At 37.5% G+C, this 26,741-nt stretch overlaps 1 protein-coding gene across 14 annotated transcripts in view; it reads right to left on the bottom strand.

Moving 5' to 3' along the window:
- mast4 (microtubule associated serine/threonine kinase family member 4) overlaps nt 1–26,741 on the bottom strand; it is a 130,470-nt gene that overhangs the window by 36,832 nt on the left and 66,897 nt on the right. For 7 of the 14 annotated variants that reach the window (XM_042725022.1, XM_042725023.1, XM_042725021.1 and 4 more), the window contains 2 exons: nt 20,462–20,493; nt 4,283–4,363 (listed from right to left, as the gene is read on the bottom strand). The exons of 1 other annotated variant lie outside the window; for it this stretch is intronic. In XM_042725022.1, the coding sequence (XP_042580956.1) occupies nt 4,283–4,363; nt 20,462–20,493 (113 nt within the window). Of the gene's footprint in view, nt 1–4,282; nt 4,364–5,446; nt 5,896–20,461; nt 20,494–26,741 lie in introns of those variants that run through there. 6 more of the 14 variants (XM_042725027.1, XM_042725037.1, XM_042725028.1 and 3 more) reach the window with 2 other exon arrangements.

The raw sequence follows: 26,741 nt of genomic DNA, 5'->3' as shown, positions 1-26,741 counted from the left end.
TCACGTTTTGAAGGTGTACAGCATGTGCTACAGTCTACTGTACATATAGAATAGTAAAATTTCCATTATCTAATGTACTGGTACTGTACTGTAATTATACAGTATGTGTAAGTATAAAACCCTTGTAGATGATTGGCTCAGCTCTCTCCTCTCGCCGTTGTTAACAAGCAGAGATTCTGATTGGTGTGTTAGCAGTTTTGCTATCTAATGTTTAACTTACTCATTGTTAAACTTTTTGAGAAGTGTCTTTGTTTTGAAAACTAAATTAATGATTTGGGGGAAAAAGTGGCTAACTCTGCTATTAGTTTCCATGATCGGCATCTTCTTATTGATTTCATGTTATTGTTATGGCTTGTTATATCCATGATGAAAGTGGAGCGAGCGGTCAGAGAATCTGATCACCAAACAATTACGTGATGAATCTCGGACATATCCGGACGGGATTCGATTTCTCAGAGGACTTCTGAGTTACCTGAAAAGCAGTAATTATCTGATTAACGTACAAATGTAAAAACTATTTGTTAGTGAACTGGGCCACACTTTCTGGTTTTAATTCAAAAAGAACCGGTTCATAAGAGTTATTTTTTAATGGAGCCGACTACACTGGCATGCTGCGTGCACGTGCAACCATTGTGCACAGTTTATTAAAAGACAAGTTTTTGCCATTATTTTGTGTTACTCTGTCATCGGCGTGACTGAAAAGTAGCCAATGAAACACTGCTTACATTAATATTTTATTCTGTGATAATTTCAGGGTGGCACTGCTTTTTCTAAGGGTGGCACGTGCCACCCCGTGCCACTCCAGTAGATCCGCCTCTAGATGACTAAAATAGCGAAATGGCCTTAAGCAATTAAATAAACCGCAGAACGTTATGCTTTCTAATACATGCACGAATTGCATGTATTCTGACAGCGCTGCACAAGCTCGCAGCACTATCTGCTTGTAGCCAGGGTTCATCCTATCAGCCCAAAGCATGAGGAAAATCTGCACTGAAACAGTGTTACTCGTCAGTTGCTCAGTAACATTTGTATTTTTTTTTTAAAAATAAAAAAATAAAAAAAGACAATAATAACGATAATAATAATTACAACAGCTCTATTAATACATTTATTATAACATTCACACAGTGTTCAGATTGGGATCTGTAATATTTTCTAATGTTTTAAAGGGTTCTCTTATGTTCAGCAATGCTGACAGAAATCACTTTTCAAAAACAACAACGAATGGCTCGTTTGGACTACATCGCATATTTTCCGGGATTTGCAATATCACAAATATTGACGAATGGGACAAGACCCGGTTGAGCTGCACTAGAGAAGGCAACCAGTGTTATCACTATGTTGGAGACACGCTAGCTTTCCAAAGGCAGATGAACTTATAGTGGTTACAATCATCTGAGTTTAAATCGCGCTCAAATTGATTTGATTTTGATTCAATAAATACACTGAAGCTCACAGCAGGCGGCTATGGTAAGGGGCATGACATTTCCCAACCAGGCACAGAGTGCTGCCAATCACAACACATACTGGCCCAGCTAACCAATCACAGCACATTTCATATTTCAGAAGGCGGGCCTTCATTTGATACAGGAACTATTCTTGCCGTTCATGCCAGACTGGGGAGAGAGGTGTTGTAGTAATGTAAAATATGTGAAAAATAATGTGTTTTTCAAACAGCCTAGTATGAGAGCCTGTTCTAGTACACCTCAAAACAAAATCAAGACCTTGTAAAATAGCATAATAGGACCCCTTTAAATTAAATTGTGCCTTGTTGGTATAAATGTCTGCTAGAAAGTGTTAAGTTAAATTTTCAGTGTTAAGTAAATATTTTTTAATTGTCGTTTTGTAATTGATTTTTTCTTTGAAAAGCAAGACAAAACAGTAAAAAGCACATTTTGGCTATTTAACTTGTGCAATGGTAAAAAAAATGGGCAAGATACATGGGTGAAAAACACGAAAAACCATGTTTGGCCTTCGGTCCAGTGTTTCATTTTATTCGGCTTCGCCCCAAGAATTTTCATTTCGGTGTATCCCTAGTTCTGAGTATACCTTCCTTGTCCACATTCTGCTTTGGCTTGCAGAAAATCTATATGACATCATTTTATTAGCACAGTCTGCTGATATCAGTGTGCACTGTCTGTGATTCAGCATTTTTAGCATTTTCACAATTCTTAGGGTAACAAAACTGATAGTACTATACTTGTATTATTAATTGGAAGCATAATAAAATGTAACAAAATATTCAATAAACAAACCCTTGAAGGTTGAGGGATGTGAATGACAGCTGTTGCAAGTCTACAGACATCTGCGGAATTTTCTTTAGCTTCATGTGAGCCACTCATTTATCAAGTAATGGATTTTGGACTCTCAGGACTTTTCATATTATTTTTCAGAAACCATGCGTATGAATGTTCTGTAATGCAGTCATGGGGCCCTATCATACACCCGGCGCAATGCGGCGCAAGTGGGGCGCAAGTGTTTTTGCTAGTTTCAGCCAGACGCAGTTCTCATTTTCCCATCCTGTGCCGCATTGTTTAAATAGCAAAAGCATCTATGCCCATTTGTGCACCCATGGGTGTGCTGGTCTAAAAAAAAAAGAGGTGTATTCAGGCGCATTGTTGGCGCGTTGCTATTTTGAGGAACTGAGACCAACTCAGTATAGACCAACTCGCCATAGACCAATTCAAACCTGGTCTAAAGTCTGGCGCAATATTTTTTCTATTTATTAAAATGCGCCTATAGGCGGGTGCACAATGTGCATACACTTTGCTTATTACACACACAGGGATTGCTAGCAGAACATAAACATTTTTAAAAATGAAAAATACATTCCGCCATGTAAATAGCGAACCTGCCATGGTGCGATCGCAACTGGCTTTTAAAGGGATGGGAGATGAGACTCTGATTGGTTTATTGCAAGTTACACCCAAAAAACACCCATTACTCATTAAGATAATAGGGACTACCCATTTATAGACCATGCACCAGGGGCGCCCACCGTTTCCCTTCGTTAAACTAACAAAAGTGGATTCGAACATGCCCTGAGTGCTCCTGTGCCGTGTGCTTTAGACCATGCGCTTAGATCGTTAAAATAGGGCCCATGACCTCCTTATCGTATAAACAGTTTCACAACTATTGAGTGTAAACACCAACTAATCAAACTAGTTCAAACAGCTCAATGACCCATTTCATCAGCAAGCCAAAGACTTCCTTGATGACAAGCAAAAGCAGATTGGCTGTGCTGTTCACCGCTTTTTTTTTTTTTTTTTTTTTTTTTTTTTTATGTAGAACAGGCCATAAAGCATATAGCAACAAACAAAAGGAAGCAAAGCTGTGAAACAAAAGAAAGCTTCAACAAAATGTGATGATTGTCAGTTTTCACTCAAGAAATGAGTATAGATTCAAGCAAACAATAGTCATGTTTATATCTGGTCTTAAAACTTGTCCTGAATGATCCAATTACAAGAGTGTGAGCTCAGACACTATGCTGTTAACAGGTAATGTGTCTCAAATGACCATTTGTGATCAAATTTCAAAGGAAGGGGTTTCAGATTTTGTTACTACATACATTCACTGTCAAGAGCTCCAATGCATGATCATAAAACACAAAATCACCACACTTGCTTCAAAGTAACAATACAATATGATGTAATGTAATGTAATGTAAATTAGACTGTCTAAATGTATTTATTTATGTATTTTTAAAGGGAAATTAACACATTTTGTGTAAACTCCTTATGAAATGTATTCTAACCTATAAAACCACAATCTTTTCCAATTGGTTAATTCACTGTTATCAAGCCTAAAAAAACATACCATTCAAATAGTCTTGCTTTCTCAAAAATGCTTCATTTGTCTTTGCCGTAAAAGTAATCGCTGCCACAGTTCCTCATTTTTAATCTTTTGAAATGACCTGGATTCCACCAGAAATAGTGCAGAGCTCTTTCCACCGAAATGTTCAATGGCCAAAGCAGCAAATCCTATTTATCACATAAAAGAGGGCGAATGAGAGACTCACCAAAAAGGCTGGGGGAAGGGGGTGAATATAAGAACGTTATAGAAGCACAAGAAACAAAGCTATTCCCCACAGTTTTAGACAATAAAATCCCATTCAAAGATTTCAAATGTAAAAATGATAAAACTTAAAAGAGGTAAATGAATAAAGACCCTGTGCCGTTTCGATCACTGAACTCAATGCTTTCATTTTCAGTGGCAGAACACAGAGCCTTGAACACGGTAAGCCTCAAAACAAAATGGCTATGTAAAAGAAGCACGCGCTTACCTCCAAAAATGAAACGCGTGCAGCGGGCTGCATGGACTGCAAGGGCTTGTGGGAGTTGGGCTCAAGCTTCGTGGAGTGAGGCTGAAAGTCAAATTGAGTTTTGTGAATGTTCATCATGGACAAGAACAGTCTCTCTCGGGATGTAGTTTTTGAAGTTGAGAGCTTACATGAGTGCAGAGACATTCACAAATTGGCATGCATTAACCACAGAGCAGCATCATGCATGAGTATTGAAGGCATTTCGGGTAAGACACCGTTTTGTGACGCAGTTGCCACAACAATACTCTATGTCATTCCATTGCCTATGCATGAAATGTTTTTTTTATTGTATACTTGTTGATATTATACAGACTGGCCACATGTTTCAATTTAATTAACATTAAAACATTCATTAAAATAACTGTTAATCTACAAAATCATGCGTTTATCAAGCATTGCTTTTGCTGAGAAACAAAACATGTCAGGTGAAACTGCTGAGCTGACATGTCCAGGAGATACGCATGTATCTGTATCCTTAGCAACAGCAGCCATGATGCAACACCTGATCACAGCCACAAACATGCATCTCTTGCGACCCCGTAAACAAAAACAAAGGCGTCTCATCTTATCAAAACATCAATGGCCAATCGAGTATGACGAGAGATTAACCGTTTACGTTGCTGCACCAAACACTACAGTATGGTGGCGTCTTTGACTTGCTAACAGGTCAACAACAAACAGGCCTTCCGTAGGAGGGATTTAACCAGTTAATTTAGTAAGCAATGGCGATCAAAAGCTATAAATGCTGCGAGAGGAGATGTCAGCGTAGCCAAACAGAAAGGCAGGACACCCAGCTGCTGCGCAAGTCCTTCTGGCTCTAGTCTGACAAGCCATGGCTAGAAGATGACCCTGTATTGATCTAGCATCATCGTCTTTTATCCAAACATGAGCCCATTCCATAAAAATGACATGCAAAGCTGCCGCAAAGGGACACTAGCTGGACCTACATAAGCTAGCAAACCTATATTTACCCTTCAACACATGCCGCAGACGCTGCTACTGTGGTAATGCTGCACTGCTCAGCTCAGATGTGCCGTCACCACTACAGCGACAGACACACTGCAGATAAACAGTCTGCTGTCATCCCAGCCAGAGAAGAGGTGAGAGAGAAGGGAAAATACTCACTCCAATGTCAACCCCGGAATCCTCAGCCTCTCCCGCTGGGCTTTCATGATCGTGCTGCACTCGTTCACTCTATTGTGTACATGATATATTCACACCGCTCGTCTGCCCGCACCCCCATGCGCTGACAAAGAGCCAAAGCCAGACTCTGGTGCAGAGAAAGCAGCTGAGAGCTGCTCACAGGGGAGGAGTAGATACTGGGGACCCAGCGCTCTGAGCTGTTCAACTTCCACCCAGAGCTGTCAGATGTGATCATCAACTGCCTGTGGAGGGAAGGGAGGATGGGCGACAATGTTTTTCCCCTCCCCTGTCGCTCATGCACCAGCACTAAACAGATCTAATGCCCCTCCTCCACTGAGGAAGGAGACTTACGTCAGCAAAGTACAGTCAGAGGTGTCTACACTACATGCAGCACTTCTCAACTGCAGCAGGGCTGTTGACCATCATTCATGTTGTTGGTGTTGTTCCTACATTACACTGCAGCATAACTGTCAATGTTCAAAATAAAGGTGCGAAATAAGCAATAAATGCCTCAAAAGAACAAAAAGAACCCAAGAACAAGACATGGAGACACCTCATTAGTGTTTGCAAAGACAAACATAAAAAATTTGCATAGTTAAGAGTTAAGAATTTGAGTGAATCCTTAACCCCAAGTATTAATCTTTGGTGTGTAACAGCTGCTACAGATATGAATCATATATCAAATCATCTGTTATTTCTCTAAGCAATAAGACTTTTGGTTTTACTTGCCAGATAATAAAAAGGGCAAGAAAATTTCACAGACTTCAATTAAAAGGAAGGACTTGCACTATATTTAGAACAGAGTACCACAGAGATTTGGAGGTGGGAGTTTATAACTTGGACTAGCACTGAAGTGCACTAAAACTAAAACTGTTCAAAATTAAAATTTTCATTCATATGAGACGTAACTATAGTAGCAACATTTTTACAGTTTCCAAAAGTTCAAAGTGAGCAGTGCATCAAAACACCAGAACTGCTCAGGATTGTACAACAGTAGCAGACAGAACAGAACAGAACAGAACAAATAAAACTTTGAAATAATTGTTTTCTACTTGATGACACAAGAGCGATTCGATTATTATATGCATTGTTTTTAGTAGATATTCAATTTAAACAAAATAAAAATATGGTACAGACTTCAAGAGGAAAACCCTAGACAACGTACAGTATCTTTTCTCGGTCATATGGCCTCCTGCCATATAGGTATTGAGATGTAAAATAGCCTGATAAAACATTTTATCTTACCTTTTAACAATCACATCTAACTGATGAAATATATTATGATCTTGTAGAAAAATTCTAAGATACCACTGCTTTGGAGATGGAAATTTACAGTAACTATTCCAAAAAAGTATTATTCAGGCCTCTGCTGGGAAGGAAATATAAAGACTGATCATCTTGGAGCTTTAATTGAATACTTCTGCTTTAAGAAACATGACAAAATATCAATTTTCTAGAATGCCTTGAAAAGAATCTTGTTATTATATTGCACTAGTCTGTACCAGGCACTGAGTTTCACTGGGGACAAAGGTGCTTGGAGACCGCTGCTATAATGAGTTCAAGATTTAACAAGCAATTTAACCCGAGTTCCGCTAAAGACCTGCTAATGAAACTCAAAGCCGGGAAAAGGCATCAGACCTGAAACCACATGTGTTCTTTTGCTTAGCAACATCAATATGCTCCAGTAAAATGACAGACATGTTCCTCAAAACTCTAGAAGATGTAGGAAATGGCTAAAAAGATGAAGTTAAATGAAGATGAAGATTGTGATAAATGGGAGAGAAAAATGGCTCTGGCATACTTGAAAACATTACTAACCAAGTATTGTAACATCATGTTTGAATACATACATCACATTTGAAATGTACTTTGAAACAAGGGTGCCAACAAAATTAAAATATCATAACTAAATCTGACCAAAAAGCCCCTTTTTATGGGGACAAAAGCCTATTTAGTTACACTCTCATGGGTGCACAACATTCTGATTTGCATGTGTACTTTGTACTTTCTGCAATATGTGGTTGAGCGCAAACTGAGATTACTATAACGCTGGACAATCTTTTAAGTGCTCAGGCAAACAACAGGATGAAGATTTACATTTACATTTAATCATTTAGCAGATGCTTTTATCCCAAGCAAATGCAATAGAAGCAATCAAAACAACAAAAGAGCAACAATATATAAGAGCTGTGACAAGTCCCGGTTTAGTCTAACACAGTAAAATATATATATATTTTTATTAAATGATAGATAAAAATAATAATAAAAAAATACATATAAAAGAGATAGCATAGAAAGAGCTAATGTTAGAGGGTCAAGTTATTATTATTATAATAATTAAAAATAAAACAAGTAAAGAGAATAGAAAAAGGAATAGAGAATGCTAGTGTTAGATGGTCTTTTATAAACGAAGAAAACAAGTAGTTTCTGGTCACACTTTATTTTAAGGTCCAATTCTTGCTTTTTATTAACTATTAACTATGTCTTTTGCTTCAAACTCCTAATTATTGCTTAGTTAGGTAGTTGTTAAGTTAAGGTATTGAGTAGTTTAGGTATGTAGAGTATGGCCATGCAGAATACAGTATGTGCTTTATAAGTACCATATGCTATTAATACATGCTAATAAGCAACTAGTAAATAGTGAACATTGGTCCCTATACTATAGTGTTTCCAGAGTTCTAGCGATAGAGAGCCAAGTGTACATGGAAGAGATGTGTTTTTAGACATTTCTGGAAGATGGCTAAGGACTCAGCTGCTCAGACTGAGTTGGGCAGGTCATTCCACCAGCAGGGAACAATTAAGGTAAAAGTCTGTGAAAGTGATTTTGTGCCTCTTTGGGATGGCACTACAAATAGACGTTCACTTAAAGGGGTCATATGATGCAATTTCAAGTTTTCCTTTCTCTTCGGAGTGTTACAAGCTCTTGGGGCATAAAGAAGATCTGTAAAGGTCCAAAGACTAAAGTCTCAAACCCAAAGAGATATTCTTTATAAAAGTTAAGAGTCAACCACCCCCACCCCCCCCACAAAACGGCTTGTTCTAACACGCCCCCACATGTCTACGTCAGGATGTGGGAAGAGCTGCATAACGCCGCCCAAATGTTCACGCAAAGAAAGAAAGCGTAACTAGAATTTTTGCAGTTGCCGTCGGCACCATGTTGTGGAGACGCTGTTTTGTTGTGAAAGCGAAAATGCTTTGTTTGGCCTTCAAAAAGAGGACACAACTAGAAATCAGTGGTTAAGTTGTATTTACATCACTGTTCCAGAACAGTTCAACCCAAATATTTAGTGTGCAGCACATTTTATGGAGGACTGTTTCCTGATCCTGGGAGAGAAGACTAAAATGCCGGCTGTTCTGACTCACAGTCAGCAAGTACGTTTACATATGTAAACAATTTGCCACTGATGATTCAACGCAAGTTTTGTGCAGTGTAGAGCAGTGAATTTAAATTGTATTTATTTACAGAGGTATATGATGTCACACTTGTCCGTGTGTGAAGATGTTGCACAGCGCAAATCCATGAATGAATATTCCGAAGTGAGGTTATCTTCAACAGATTTCCCCTGCTCAGAGATTAGGGAGCAATGAACACTGTGTAGGGACCATGTCAGTGGGAACAGAGTTCATGCACGGAGCTCACTTCTAACGAGTTGATTATCTGAATCAGGTGTGTTAACAAAGAGAGATGCATTGAGCACTTGAAGCATTCGGCCAATCACAACGCACTGGATAGCTGGCCAATCAGAGCACACCTCACGTTTCAGACCGGTGAGCTTTGTAAAAATCGACATGTTTCAGAAAGGCGGGGCATAGAGGAGAAACAATAATGTACAGTATGTGGAAAATTAAACCACATGATTACATTTAATTACACTAAATACACAAAATAATGTTCTTTTTACCAGCATCATATGACCCCTTTAAAGAATGCAAGCTTCTGGAGGGCGTATAAGTCTGGATTTAGGTAAAGGGGTGCAGAGCCAGTTCTTGTTTTGTAGGCAAACATCAATGGCTTGAATTTTATGCGAGCAGCTATTGGTAGCCAGTGCAAGTTGATAAACAGAGGTGTGACATGTACTCTTTTTGGCTCGTTAAAGACTAATCTTGCAGCCTCATTCTGAATCATATGTAGAGGTTTGACAGAACTGGCTGGAAGACCTGCCAAGAGAGCATTGCAATAGCCCAGCCAGGACAGAACAAGAGCTTGAACAAGGAGTTGTGTAGAAACTATACGAAGGCAAAACCAATTACACCACAAATGTGAATACAGTGAGTCTAATGAGCAGCATTTCAGGAAAAGTAAATGGTTGTCCACAGTTGGCAGGCTCATGGACGCACACAATCGCAGATGACAGTGTACAGCGCATCAGATGGAACATAGCAGCCGGCGGTCGGGAAGTGGGGCGTAAGGACAGAACCCAGTTAAACACCTGCTGCAGTTCTTCTGAATTAGGCCAAACTCATTCATGCTGAGAAACTGGATCAGCAAAACTTATTTATCTGAAACATATTTATCTGAAGCAAAGAGACAATGCTTTAATATATAATCAAAATAGCTTTAATCTTTTAGATTGTTCGAGAATGTTCATTGTGTGCATGGGGGCATGTGTTTGAGGGAATGAAGCAATCAGCTGAGGACGCTGGGTCTGCTCCATTGGGATTAAAAAGGTCACACTTCACTTATTACCCTCTACTTACGTTCATTAATTGCTGTAACCCATTCTTTTCCACACTGCCGTCATATTGGACCATAACATACATGTGCATTAGAAGGATATATAAAGGAATTACTTAAAGGCATCATATTTTAATAACTGTATATTTTACAATAATATTAGTTATGTTTTTCACTAAATGCTGTGATATAGTAGCTGAGAAAAAAAAAAAACTGAAATAAAAACAGAAATATAAGTATTACAGGAAAACCACTTTCTGTTTACAATTAAATTAAGATTGTAAGCTGAAATATTATTTAACTGAAAATGTTTAAATTAAAACACTAAACTTACTAAAACAGAAATTAAAAACAAATCTATAACAAAGCTAAGAAATATTTTTTATAATAATAATAAAATGACAAAAATAGCAAATTACTAAAACTTAAACTAAACCACCTAACACCTTAGTAACCTCATACCAACACGCTATCAACACATTATAACATTATGGTTCTAAGTTGAAAGAAAATTTATGTGAAAATTAGAAATGTTGCCATGGCAAGTAGCCTAAATGAAATGCAAAGGGAAATGAAATGAAAGTTTAAAATACTAAGTTTAAGTACTAAAATTACTAAGGGTGCTTTCACACTTGTTTCGCTTACCTGGTCCGAACCAGAGTTTGATTGCTCCCCCCTCCCCCTGCCCCTGCTGGACTGCATTCATATTATTTTATTTGGGTCCGAACCGCGGTTCGTTTGCATCATCAAGCCAGAAGCTGTTTACTCCATTGCTTAGTAACAGTGGTTCAGGAGAAGGCGGCAAATGCATAACATTGCTCTCTGCACTTTTATATATTTACGTTTTTGAACCATTAATTTTGTTTATGAAGCTTCAGTACATAATGGCACTTACGCCGGTCTTAGGAATGTACTGCAAATGATCTAAAAAAAGCGTAAGGCAAACAGAATTGAGATATACAGCTCTCTGTTTGCAAAGCGTCAGTCACGCTCGTCAGGAAAGTGAGTGAAACACAAACACATTTTTATCAAATAATACATCATTAATAGTAGTACACTTCTGCGATTTGGTACGATTGCATTCACATCAGCAGCAAACCGTACCAGAGTTCACATGAACCGTACCCCAGACCACCCTTTTTAAGCGGACTCGGGTACGGTTCGCGGGAGCACACCCGAGTTTGGAAGACTAGCGTTCTAGTGTGAAAGCACCCTAAAACTAGAATCTATATAGAAATCTTTTTTATTTAAAAAAAAAAGGGAAAAAAAAGAAAAAAAATGCTAAGCAATTCAGTTTCACAAGACACTTGCTATATCCCTCAAATGGGTCATATGATGCGATTTTAAGTTTTCCTTTCTCTTTGGAATGTTACAAGCTGTTTGTGAATAGATAAGATCCCTAAAGTTGCAAAGACTAAAGTCTCAAACCCAAAGAGGTATTCTTTATAAAAGTTAAGACTCGTGCACGCCCTCCTAAAACGCCTCGTTTAAACACACTCCCACAAATCTACGTCACAATGTGGGAAGATTTGCATAATGCCACCCAAATGTCCATGCAAAGAAAGAAGGCGTAACTTTGATTCTCGCTGTTGACGCTGGCGCCATGTCGTGGAGATGCTGTTTCATTGTGAAAGTGAAAATACTTTGTTTGGCCTTCCAAAAGAGGACACCACTAGAAATCAGTGGTTAAGTTGTATTTACAACACTGTTCCAGAACAGCTCAAACCAAATATTCAGATGTGTGCAGCACATTTTTTGGACTACTGTTTCCTGATTCTGGGAGAGAAGACTACAATGCCAGTGCTTCTGACTCACAGTCTGTAAGTACGTTTACATATGTAAAGGATTTGCCACTGATGATTCAAACATGAGTTTTAAGCAGTGTAGAGTTTGTCGTTTCTCTAATTACAAATGCAGACATGGTTTTATGTTTATGCGGCGGGATGCAACGCAACATGTACAAAGACAGTACAAGTCATTATAATCCATAATAATGTCCCCACTGGATGCAACAAATGGCTTGTTTGTAATGGGTTTTATTGTCATTGTCTTGTCGTGCAGGTGTTCTGACCGGGACACCCTTCACCGTATGGTAAGGGGCGTAACATTTCCGTCACGCACTTGAGGCATTTAGGCAATCACAACGCACTGGATAGCTGGCCAATCAGAGCACACCTTGCTTTTCAGACCGGTGAGCTTTGTAAAAATCAACACGTTTCAGAAAGGCAGGGCATAGGGGAGAAACAATAATTTGCAGTATGTGGAAATGAATGTGATTTTTTTAATCTTAAACTGCATAAACACATTTCATTACACCAAATACACAAAATGTTCTTTTTAGCAACATCATATGACCCCTTTAAAATTAAAGTCATTTTTGCTTTTATTTTTCACCATTTGCTAGCTAGCAAAATTTTAATTATGCTATAGATTTGTAAAAGCTACTTTATTCGTAGTAAATACATATATATATATATATATATATAAAAAGGTTTAAAAAGTCAAAGTCGAAACACATTTCAGGGCCATTGACCTGCTGCTGCCGATGCTGATGCATTAACGGGTGACTCACTTCTAATTAACATTCAGTAAACACATCTGGAGAGCATGACCTGAGTGTCCATAACCTCCCCATCCACCACTTCAACTACATCCCACTGTTGATCGAGCCCAGTCACATGACCACTGCATCGACTCACTCCCTCTCAGAGATAAACAGTAACAGCACATTCATCATACAATGCCAGTGCCATCGTCACAGTAGCATGCCATAAATCATAAACGCAAAAGGCCAATAAAATTCATTGACATGTTTTTTTTCTTCTAATTTGTTTCTGACAGGCTGAGACATATTGAAGATCTATCATATACATCCAACCGAGAGAGCGTAACTGACGGAAAATGGGTATGATGAGCATGTATTTTCAGAGACACTGCACTAGCAATCAGTTTTCCCATAAATAAATATTATTAAAAGAACAGTGAACATAAGAAATGAGTGCTGTGGTGTGGGAAAAAGTGTGACATGTCTAAAACAGGTTGAAACAGGATATGTAAACCAGCAAACAAAAAATATTTATTATAGAATTGCTTGAAATATCTGTTGTACATTTGCCACAAATCACTTCTGAACTCCAGTTACGGTGTGGGATGAACGGATTAATAAATAAATGTATGTCATAGAAACACACCAAGGTGGTATGGGGTCAATCAAACAATATGTATTGTATATTGTGAGGTAAATTCCTAATGTTACTTCAAACTAAAAACTGCCATTGCACAACCTGTGATTTTGGTACTTGGTAAAGTACAGATTTGCACCTTCACAAATGCCTGGCAGATCAACTGACACCAGACACAGTCACAGCCATAAAAAACTGCCAACTGTCATGGTTTCTAAATATAGAAAATTAAATCTCTGACCTATTACAAACATAAACAGCCACAACCACCACCAAACAGACATACAAACATATGCTAGACCCTTCTTAAACTGTCATTATCTTGACTCCTCCAAACTTTACCTACTGTATGAGAATATACAACAATTCTATATGCCTATAATTCTATATACATAGGCCTAAAACTATAGGGCTATCAATCAATCTTATTAATATAATTAATTACACAATATGTGATAGATAAACCTGAAATGGTAATGGTTTTAAATGCATTGTTTGTTTTTATCATTAAATTATAAACCTCTAAATTATAGTGTTAAATTAACAGCCCTAATAAAGACCCTTTTGATGCAGACCAGAGATCCATCTGTCCATTCATTTGGACCAGGTTGTGGTGACAGGCTAAGGATGTCCTTTTCCCTGGCCACTTCCTCTAGCTCATCTTGGGGGATCTCAAGGCGTTCACCTGGCCAGCAGATAGATATAATCCCTCCTGGGTCTGCCCTGGGGTCTCTTTCTTGTTGGCCATCCCTGGAACACTTTCACCGGAAGGCGTCCATGACCCATCCTGACCAAATGCCCAAACCACCTCAACTTGCTCCTTTAAACGGTGTGGATTAGAAACGCTATTCTGAGTCTCTCCAGGATGTCAGAGCTTCACTGCCTGTCTCTCAGGGTCAGCCCAGACACAATAGAAAACTAATTTCAATCACTTTGTACCCACAAACTTATTTTTTCAGTCATTACCAAGAGCTCATGACCATAGGTTGGAGCACATATCGACTGATAAATTCAGAGCTTTGCCTCAAGGCATTGCTCTCTTTTCACCATGACAGCCTGCCCTGGTACAATGACCACTTTACTGCTGCCACCACACCAATCCGACTGTCAATCTCATGCCCCATCCTACCCACACTTGTGAAAAAGACCTTGAGGAACCTCTCTACCCGCCACTATGCACTTAATTGCAAACGGCCCAGTTAAAGACTGGTATCATCCACAAAAAGCAGATATGCCATCCTAAGACCCCCAATACTAGACACTCTCCACCCCTCGGCTCTGCCATCAAGTCCACAAATATCCATCCATTTCACTATGAAGAGACAAAAATTGCACTTGATTAAAGTGCTTGGGCAGAAAACTAATTTTGCATTATATCCAACTATATCATATTAAAATGTACATTTTTCGAGGGCTGAAGGCGGAGACAAGGGATCCTCCAGCCACGATGCCAATGGAGACTAGCAGACCTGCGGCGATCCCACCGCACAGATGGTGAGCTGAGGGGCTGCCAGGTGTAGCCGCACTGGGTAGTACGTTAACGTTAGCTCAAATGATATATAGGGAATTTTAATAATTAATCAGGAATATGATTAATATATATATATATATCTCGCGTAACAGTTACATTAAAATTATTGAAGATGAAAAATAGGTCAATTGTATATATCAATAACTCATTACAAGGCACTGTAATTTACTCATTAATACGTCAATATTCCATTCTTCATATCAATTAACATGATATCTTTTACTGGGAATTAATGCAAATCATACAGTGGTTTGTCCAGCAAACGGCCGTAAGATTAACTTATCAACTTCAATAAAGTTATCACTTCTTATAATTCCAGGAAAAATAGTTTCTGGCCATGAAATCATTCTCCCGTCCTTATAAAATTTAGGTTACTGGAAAGTAACAAATAAGCTTTGTAGCTAAGATCAAACATTTCATTGACTTCGTAATGTGAGCATTTTAGACAGGAGCAATCATGAATATATTGGCTTTTAATAATTGAACTAATAATACATCAAACTACTATTCACACAGAGTAAATATGCGTATAACAATAAAAACAGTAAAAACAAATACAATACAAAACGAATAACAAAATGAGAGAGAGAGAGTGAGTGAGAGAGAGAGAGAGAGAGAGAGAGAGAGAGAGAGAGAGAGAGTGATAGGCAGAATCATGCAGAATGATCGCGCAGTATGGCAAAATCACATACAGTAACCTTTTTGAAAGACAACAAGGAATCAGATCACCTTGAAAAGGGAATAGACAACCTTAAGCAGCGTTTAAATCTCTATAGGAAATAATACTTGCATGGTATCTTTGTGCCTGCTAAGAGCTGGGCGTGTTCTCTCGTGTCTTCCGGGGCGAGCAGACTCGCGCGAAGTTTCAAAGGTTCAACGAACGTGGAGTTACCAAAGAAATAATTCAAAGTTCGTCTCCCTCGTGTAGGGAGAGGCGCATATAAGAATAAAACTTAGTAAAGAAAAGCAAAGAAAAACGGAGATGAAAGCTCCCTAAGGAGCCATCGCGACAGACGTTCTCTCGACGAAGTGCCGAAACAAAAGTGCAACGAGAAAGTTCTGTGTCAGTCTCTTATGGAGCGACTGGGTTCACGCCTCTGTTTGCGCGAACAACCAATGAACGTCCACGATCTGAAGCGGGAAAAAGTTCCTTTGTCTCTGGGGAGACACCCACTCGAGTGAGTTATGGTGTTGTCAGAATTCAGCAATTATATTCCAGCAAGATGGTAATTCCAGAATAATACATTTTACTGTAATTTCCTATGTATGAGTGGGTTCGGTCAAAGCAATACGGTTAAACAGATACCAAAAATGACAGGTAAAGGTAGGAGAAACATAAAGTTACATTCATATGCAGAATTACACACATTTAAAGTTTGATTAACACAATAAAATTGTAGATACTCCAATTTGATATGGAAGACATCGAAGCACAAAAAGGAAATACCGTCAATACATTTAGAATATATTTACTTTCCTTTTTCCTTACAAGAATTCCTAGCGATCTGGGCTTTTCTCTTTTTTCTCCCAGTTTGGGGTAATAAAGTTTTACGATCTGGTCAGGAATTTTAAACCCAGCCATGCTGGCACCAGGCTGGCCATTCAGCTTGCAGAGAGTTTGATTTACCTGCATGAGTTCAGGGGCTAAAAGCTTTGGGTTTTAGCCAAGGAATGTGCATTGTTTTAGATTCAACGAGCCATGATTCATTAATTCAGAACCAATGAATGAATGAACTGCTCATACGCTACACAGGAGACAGCGATGGCGATGGTGAGGACTGGTACAGAGGTGGTGGGAGAGAGAGGCAGGGTGGGAGTTCAGGATGCTCAGGGGGCTTAGGGACGGTTTGGCTGCCCACACACACCATAAAGCCACTTCCAGCACCGTGAGTGACAGGGGAACGACCTCCGTGGTCACTATAATATAGGCATACAGTTCAGGGCAGACAGATAATTCCAGGCAGATATAAACAGACAGTTCAGTTATGATCCAGGACAGACAGATAGTTCAGGGTAGGCAGAGAGTTCAGATGAAGGCAGAAGAAGGGGAGGCATGTCTGCATATATGTTATCATCCTCTGAGCACCCGCAGCTTCAGCTCACCCCTAGCGGTAGTGCAGAATGCGGGGCATTCCTCTGTGCCCTCACTCCCTACTGACACTTCCACCGTCGCATGTCTAGCAGCCGGCTTGTGCACCTGGACTGACGTTGATTGAGGCTCTGGCTCCAGGGTGATCCTCAGCACTGTCGGGCTCTGGTTCTCTGTTAAAGGTGGGCTCAAACTGTAGCGCAGCGAAGAAGGGTGGTAGAAGGCTGGGCTCTGGGTCAACCATAATAACTTAAAAGGAAAACTTAATAAACAAAAACAAAATGCGGGGAAACACACCACTTTAGTTTCACTTTCAGCTACGGTCTTCAGGGTTCCCACACCTTGGTTAACTTCAAATTCAAGGACCTTTCAAGACCTTTCCAGGGCCAATACCCTCCAATTCAAGGACTTAATGTGGGGACACATTTCAAGTGAGAGCAAGGTTACATCATGCTACCTTGAAAGATACATTGTTACAAGTTGTTTCTGGCCATATGACAGATATCTGATATTCTATTTGTCGTATTTCTGTTTTGCATAATACTGAAGAATATTCAGTGCATCCTATACTGTATTCTAACATGATCTGATATTAACTATTGCATTAGGGTTGCCAACTTCAGAAAATAAAAATAAGGGGCAACTGTGATTCTTTATAGGAAAATAAGGGACAGAAAAAGGGACAGTCAAAATATTTGTTCTGTACCACATAGAGTGTGTCATTTCAGTGTCTACGGTTAAGTATGTGTATGAAAGGTTTTTAGAAATAATCACATTTGTTTTGCTTAACCTTTGTACAATTATTCTAAAAATAAAGTTTAATGTCAAAAAAATTTTGCGCATTGTTATATGCAAAGCATAGGCCTGAGTAAATTTTACCTCTATAGAATTGTGACTGTGCCACTTGTGTACTGCAGAATATACTTTGAAATTACATACAATATCACTTACAACTTGTAAGGATAACAACTGAACATCTATGAAACTGCAATCAAATGAGCATTTAAAAAAATATATATATATATGAAATAAAAAATTTTGAACTAAAATGTTATTGCAACCACATAGCCTATGAATTCATTCGTTTTTTTTTTTCTTTCTTTTTTTTTCAATTCAAGAGAACTTGGAGTGTGTGGGCTGCTTTTGGTGCTTGGATTTGGTCTTCAGTATTAATGAGGTCCAGGTTTAGGAATATGCTAGAAGTTACAATTTTAAAATTGTGTAATTTTGTTTCTCTATTTAACAACATTAACTTACCATACTTAAAGACGTCTTTCCTCAGGTAGATGGCATGTTTTCTTGCCTAGCTGGATGATCAATAATCAAGTTCTTTGCATTTGCCCAAACGGATTTGGCGAAATCAAAACGCGGATGGTGAAGGGAACTGCCGTTAGCTGTGTAGTGGGAGCAACCAGGCGGCAGGGGATTCTGCAATGTCTTAAACCCCTTCCTTGAGTGGCTACATTTGCAATCAAACAATGATTTGTGCAAAAAGAATGATTAATTTGTTATTTGTATGGCCTAGATGGCCATACAGTGTATACCTGCGAATACGGGACAATCTGGATTCTGAATAGCTTTCATATGGAACTCTTCTCTGATGCCTTAAATATGGGACAATTCCATATTAGGCTATACGGAATGGTTGACAACCCTATTTTGCATGGAGTTTATTGAAAAGAGCTTAGGCTCATGTAACCAGAAGTTTTAAGATATATGAAAATGCTTTTAAGTTTTTCTTGCCTCATGGGTTTACATTATCTTAACAAGCAAAGCAATGCAACGTCAATTTCACAGTGTATCTATGAAACTTTGAGGTACCATCGTAGTAGTTTCGTGCACGTGTGAATGTCATGGCAACATACAACACACTTAACGTAATGTGTAAATGCATGTAACTAACATAAATCAAGCAAGCTAGTATGCATAGGCCACGAAGTGTTGGTGAAATAACATATTAGCGGACCAGAGGAAATAATATGGAATTTTTTCCAGAAAACTTCTTGCACAAAATAAATTCAAGTACTTTCAAGGACCTGTATCTATGTATGTTTATTTTCAAAACCTTTCCAGGGCCTTGAATTATTTATTTTTTTTCAGATTCACAAACTTTTTTTGATTTCAAGGACCCGTGGGAACCCTAGGTCTTCTTTCACGCTACAGTGAGATAAACGCACAAAGAAGATTAATGCAAATAGCAAATACAAATCCACACAAGGGTAAATCCAGGACAGAACAGGCAGGAGCACACGTAGGGACGTAGTAGATTGGACAAACACTAACAAAACAGACAGGGACATAAGTACATTCATAAACAAGGATAATAGACAAGACACACCTGAACTCAATGACATAATCAACGGGAGACAGAAACTAGGTCACACAGAGCATATGAGCGAAGAAAACAACAAAAATAGTACAGGGGTGTGACAATATATTTATAATGTTTCTCCTAAAAATTCTAAGGAACTTGTTTGAAAATCCAAACCATTGGCTAGGGTGTAACACACAGATTGGTTTATTTGAACTGCCAGTAATATAAGTTTGTCCTGTAGTTTGAGACTCCCTCATAGTAATCAGACATCATCAACAGAGAGTTTCAGAGGTTTACTGAGGGCCCAGTTCACATGACAGTCAACGATCTTATATTTCAAATGTCTGTTCAATGCCAAAGTTGAAAACAGCTGTGTGATGACTCGGCCCATGCAAGAGATTGCCTGGAAGCCTTGAGCTCAACATGACGGAGTAAACAAAACTCAGCGGTACTTACAGGTATGACATTACCATTTTGTAATCAATATCAGCTGCAATTTTCTAAAAAAAGGTTTTATTTCATATTATTTGTATGCAAATATGTAACTCCAAAAATGAACTAATAAATAAGTAAAAATAAGAATGCAAGGCAAACTTTAACAAGCAAATCCTTTTATGTAGATGCAAGGACAACAAAAGAACTGTTTACTCATCAACTTGCATAAAGAAGCTCGACATGGGAAGTAATTGGGAAGGTGATTTACATAAAACTGTTATTTTCAGAAATTTAGTTAACTAGGCACGTTTTACATCTTTGTCTCTCAAAATCTTCAAAGAAAAAAAAAATGACCAAGAGATTGATATGCTTTTTTCCCCCTTTTAATAATGAAATCTAATAATTCACTGTAAAACAAAGCCTGTAAGAATTTATTGTACTTATGATAAACACATCCTGAGATAGATCACAGATCATTTTTAATTTTCCATCAATTAAAAGGAGGCTGTGATTGATAAACGTCCTACACTGCCTCAAAGTCTTAGGTCACTCCTACATTTTCCAGCAGATTCATTTAAAGGGGTCCTATTATGCTTTTTCACTTTTTCAACTTTAGTTAGCCTGTAATGTTGCTGTTAAATAAAATAAAATAAAATAAAATAAAATAAAATAAAATAAAATAAAAACTTAAAAAATGTTATGCTGGGGATGCAGGTTTATGTCTAGGCTCAATTTTGTGTGTTAAATTTAAGACAAAGTAGATTTACTCACAAACTTCCTCGTCTGGGAAGGCTGAGCTCTTTCTGTAAAAAAGTACAAAAAAGAACAACGTTCATGACTAAGTAGATTAAAACACACACACACCATTTATAATATTAGGAAACATTTCATGTTTAAAGGTGATGCATGTAATAATTTAAATGCTAAAATCATAACTCCTGTCCAAGTTGGATGTGGAACTTGGGCACCCTGACAGCCAATTACCAGCCGTCTTTGCTTAGTCATTCACCGTCAGTGCATGCTAACAGGTGACCCAGATTTTAATGGAAACCCCAGTGGTGCCAGCAGTGACCTAGATTTCTGGCTCTCTAGATCCATTCAGTCCCAAAGACAACATGAATATTTAACCACATAAGCTCTGACTGTATGTGAAACTCAAACATTTGTAAGAGTAGTTCTGAATTCTTTTCAATCGTTTGGGGTCAGTAAGGTAAACTTGGGGTTCTCTTATGCTGACCAAGGCTGCATTTATTTTATCAAAAATATAGTATGCTTTTAAGGCAGTTTTCAAGGGAGCTCAAGAACACATTTATCATTATCATCTTTTTTCATTAATAGAAAATAGAAAAATGCAAAGAACAGCATTTACTTGAAACTGAAATCATCATTACAAATGTACTAACGGTTAGCTTTGATCAATTTAATGCATAATTGCTGATTAAATGTAACTATATTAATTTCTTTCAAAACTAGTACAACAACCACTGCATCGATTACTGACTTACTGACTTTTTAAGCGGTAGTGTATATCTAATCATAGGAATGGGTTTGCTCTGTTACTGTGGAACCATTAATTTTCATATCCATAGTAGCAGAAACATTAAAATGATTAATCCGTTTTAGAGTATGGGTTATTTCTCACTTAAACATGGTTATTTCTCAAAACCTTCATCAAAGTGAAGTATGCCCTTTATATATATAAAAAATATTCCTAACCTAATTTATTAATTTGATGGTTATACTTGTGTAAATTGAAATTAATACAATATAGACTGCCACATTCCCATTTGAGCATCTGTAGAAGATCCAGTTATCATTCCTCAATAAGCATGTGTAATTGTCACAGAAGACCACAAGAGGGCATTTGAGCTGATATAATAATTTATACAATTTGAGCCCTTTTTATGTAGGAACAGCTGATGTTTTGTTATACTACGCTCCAATATAATATATGTATTACCATTACAAAGTGATAAAATCAGTAAAACACAGGCCTACTATCTGTATATGACCAGAAAAGAATAGATGTAAAAAAAGATGAATGCGTGTGTGAACAGAACAGATGGAAAAACAATTTACATAGTTCCAAATCACAACATGTCACACCAATAATAAACCCAGCAATCAGGTAACTTTCATAAAGTTAATTTTTAATTAGTAATTTGTCATTTAATTTTTAATTAACCATCTTGCCTCTGTTCCTACATCAAACTGATTAACAGAAAAAGATTTTATGCGTTCAGCATAAAATGCATATATTCCAGCTGGACTACTGTTTCCAAAAATGGGATGTCACATTTCCAGCAGCAGCTTGTTCTGAACTTCTGATGTGCGACTGTGACTTCAAGCTCCGCTGTATGGTGCTGCACCACCCTGAGAAACCATAGCCTCACGCTACTCAAAAATAATGAATGAAAAGGAGCGCTGGAGCTGCTGCAGAGCACAGCAGGGAACAGCAGTGAAATGGTGCGACTCTAGCAGGGTTTACCCATGAATTCAATGCTGGGCAGGCTCACCCACAGCTCAACATGAATATACGCATTACTATTCACTCTCAAAGCTACTGGGAAAGATGCTTCTCTGGAAAGCTGGGAATGAATGAATTATATTTCCATCATGTTTCAGTGGAATTCCTAAAATAAAAAAAAATAAAAAAAGTCATGGGGGAAAGTTAAAGAATACACACGATGAACATTGTGAGGACATGGAAAAGATCCAAACTGCATAAGATGCATAAAGACTATATTTACAACAGACATGATATCTGACATTACAAGATATTTAACATCAATTTTACAATTTTATAATATTTTATTTTAATGCACTTTTTATTTCAACATTAAATTTTTTTATTTTTTAAGAGGTTTCTTATGCCCACCAAGACTGGATCAAAAATGCAGTAAAATATTACAATAACTGCTTTCTATTTTAGCGTATTTTAAAATGTTACATTTATTCCTGTGATGGCAAAGCTGTTATTTTAAAATATTCCAGTGACACAATCTTTCAAAAAACAGTCTAATATGCTGATTTGTTACTTAAGAAAAAAATTTTTTTTACAGTTGTGCTGCTTAATATTTTTGTGGAAACCATCACAAAACTTTTTTTTATTTATTTTTTAAAGATGAATAGAAAATTCAAAAGAACATTATTTATTTAAACATTTTAAGCAAAGTAGAAGTCTTTACTGTCACTTTTGATCAATTTAATGAGGCATTGATGAATAAAAGTATTAATATCTTTAAAAATATATATTTTGAAGATGAGACCAAATATTTCTTTCTTATGTTTTTAGATACAGATGTAGATAATATTTTGTCTTTTAACTATGAATAAATTAAATATGAGATCAGCAATCAGTGGTGCCTTCAAACATAAGGTTTCAGGTATTGAGAGACAGCCAACTTCAAAACAACCCTGGGTGTTTGAAGACATTTACCTTCAGTAATTTCAATGACAGCAAGTAATTCCAATGCAAAACTCCAATCTATAGTTGGCAAAGCAGCCCAGTAACAAAACTCCACTTATCTGACAACACAGAAAAAACTGTCTTAAACATGTCTGCATTTTTGCATGTCCAGACCACGACGTGAAACTTCCTAATGTTCCAGCTACATCAAAGCTTTAGGTAATATGGTTTTAAAGACCTTGCCATGATAGCATATTAATAATTCCCTTTGAATTTGCTGCATTTCTGCACCATCTCAAGATCAAAAGTGTGGCAGTGTGAAATGCTGACTTGCATCTGTAAGGGCTTCCCCTCTCATTCTTCCCACATTTTTTTTTCCTTCCCAAAATAGAAAAGTGATCACCGGATCTAACATCTGTTATTTGCCAAAATGACAGTGGTGCTGAGACCTCCGGTCAAGAGAAACAATGTTCCCATTATGATTTAGGATAAAATGAATATTTTAACTGCTAAGACAAAGCAATCAGAGCGCTTACAATGGCAAGGGAAATCTTTCTTCCATGCAACATAAAATAAGATATTTTGCAGAATCCTTTTTTTTTTCATGCAAAAAAATAAATAAAAATAAAAAAATTGTTATATTGTTATATTAATATTGTTTATATTAATCATATTATTGCTTTCATTGAATAAACATTAGTTTGATTCTCAAACCTATTGTATGGCTTCAGGAGACTTTCAATATGCCAGGAGTCATATGGACCACTGTAATTTTTTTTGGAGGTTGATGGAATAAACCACAATCAGTGGCATATAATTAAAGTTACTACAATAAATACATAAATAAATAAATAAAGGGTTCAAGCACTTTAAGGCATTTAAGTACATATGAAAAAAGACAATTACATATTATTTAGCAAGCCACTTATCCACCTAAATCAATTATTTAAAAAGCATTTTTGGCAAATCCAGGTAATTTACCATAGAATCATAGAAAGATGATTTTTAATGTTTGTGACTTATAACACCAGCTGTGGGACGATCTCCATAAAACTTTACATGCTTTTTTGATGTGTAGGCTTTGGGGAATATTTGTCCATGCCATTTTCTAAATGACCCTGCTACAGCTATTCAAAGGGGAGAGGTCAGGAATTTTTTTTTTTTTTTATAATTATTGACCTAGAGAGTCCAGAGTATTGTACTGCAGTGTTTATTTTTTTAAAGGGATACTCCACCCAAAAATGAAAATTTTGTCATTAATCACTTACCCCCAGGGGCGTTGGACTGGGGGTAAAACCAGAACTGATTACAAGGGGCCCCAAAGGAAGAGAGGGCCCTTAAAAAGTCTGGAATATATTTTATTTTACCTGGATATTTTCATTGGGGGGTCATGGGGGCCCATCAGGACTGCCTATGCATAGGGCCCGGGATCTTGTGCAACGCCCCTGCTTACCCCCATGCCATTCCAAACCCATAAAAGCTTTGTTTGTCTTCAGAACACAATTTAAGATATTTTGGATGAAAACCAGGAGGCTTGTGAGTGTCCCAATAACTGTCAAATAAAATACACTGTCAAGGTCCAGAAAAGTATTAAAGACATCATCAAAATAGTCCATCTGCCATGAGTGGTTCAACCGTAACATTATGAAGTGATAAGAATACTTTTTGTAAGCAAAGAAAACAAAAATAATGACTTTATTCAACAATTAGTCTCCGCATCACTGTAGCGCCAATTTACAGAATATCCGCTGAACGCAAGCAGCTTACGCTCTTCTGTGTCAGCCGCAACACAAGGATACATTTTCTAAGTGTATTTGAAACAGCGCATCCGTGCAGGGCAGCTGACACAGTGATGCGGAGAGATTGCAGAGGTTATTTTTGTTTTATTCATATACAAAAAGTATTCTTATCACTTCATAACGTTACGGTTGAACCACTGATGGCAGATGGACTATTCTGACGATGCTTTCCATACTTTTCTGGACCTTGACAGTGTAATTTACTTGGCAGTTAATGGGACAGTCACAAGCGTCCTGGTTTTCATCCAAAATATCTTAAATTGTGTTCTGAAGACGAACAAAGCTTTTACAGGTTTGGAATGACATGGGGGTAGGAGGTTTTTGGGGAATGACATGAGGGTTTTGGGGGTGGAGTATCCCTTTAAGGTTGCGTGTAAAACCTAGGAGTAGTTCGAAAAAGGTTTTTTTTTTTTTAAATAATGTCAAATATTTAAAGAACTTTGTGAATGACAGCACTGATCCTAGAGGCTAAGATGTTCAAAGATCTAGTGATGTAGTAATGCCCGTTAAACTTCAACATTTGTTTTTGAGATTTATTGACCTAGAGTGTCCAGAGAATTGTACTGCAGTGTTTTTTCCAGATTAAGCGGAAAATTTAGGACTAGTGTGCAAAAGTATTTTTTATTTTATTTTTATTTTTTTATAGTGGCCAGTTTCTCTCAAATTTCTCACAACCCTTTTGGGCTGCGAGTCAAACAGGCCCACTGATTTTCATTACGATCAACCTCTGCTAACTTTGTCTAATAGATGCTCAAAATTCATTAGCCAATGGCGCCCATGTTTTTTTTTAGATACACAAATGTCCTCATAGACTATTGTTGTGCTTTTGACCAAAAGTACATTCCAATTTTCATGTTGATAGGACAAATGGTTGTGTAGTTATAGCCATTTTTATGTTTTCCCTCTTATAGATTTTTTTCATGTGACCTCAGATTGAGCTTTTACATAAATGTTCTGAGTTTGCCAAATAGATCTCATTCAGTTCAAAAACTACAGCTGTTTTAGTTTAAGCAACCTTGCCCCCTTTCAAATGTTTTGGCATCCCTTTGCGACCGTGAGTTGAAAGTTTATATATATATATATATATATTGATATTCACCCTCCAGAGAATCTTTCTGAAAAAGGAAGAACTCTGCATTCAGCTGTAGTTTGTATTGGTTATACAGAAAGTCAGTGGTCAGGGTGCAAGGGCTGGGATGTGCTATGGAGGTCAATCCAGCTAATAATGTGTTCATGGCACTCAGCGATCCCTCAGGGCCACAGACCAGTGTTTTCATCTTCTGTAAAGGTCAGCTGATATGACAGGCTGAAGGAACGTGCCTAGCTTCCCTTCACACCATCATATCTGTTATCCTGCAGTATTTCGTCCTGTCTGAGCATTTTGATTCACCTTATTATTCTACACTGGGAAGGTCTGTATTATGTGGCATTTCTAGAAGACTACAGAGAATGCAGTAAAACAAAGGGCGAGTGTGACAACTGTGCCAAAAAGCTTGTTTCTTTTCATTAATGTTTTAGTGGCCTGTGTTTAGAGAGACTATCATCTCAGCACAGCCACATAAACACACACACATACACACACACACACACACACAATATTCTGACACTCCTTATATGATCTTCTAACACACTGTAACAGTTTAGGTTCTTCTGTTTAATTATTCATATAAATGCTATTAGAATTTTTATTCATATTTTATTCATCCATGCTTCTGTTCAAATTACATTTCTGTTTGCTTTCTCCAATCCAAAAAAATCTAACAATAATAATTCTAGTAAATGCATGTATAATAATTATAAAAGAAAAGAATCAGAACAAAAACATTTTTTTCCAGAATAAAAT

The sequence above is a fragment of the Cyprinus carpio genome, chromosome B5, assembly GCF_018340385.1.
Source record: "Cyprinus carpio isolate SPL01 chromosome B5, ASM1834038v1, whole genome shotgun sequence".
Taxonomy (NCBI): domain Eukaryota; kingdom Metazoa; phylum Chordata; class Actinopteri; order Cypriniformes; family Cyprinidae; genus Cyprinus; species Cyprinus carpio.
This window is presented reverse-complemented; position numbering and strand designations above follow the sequence as displayed.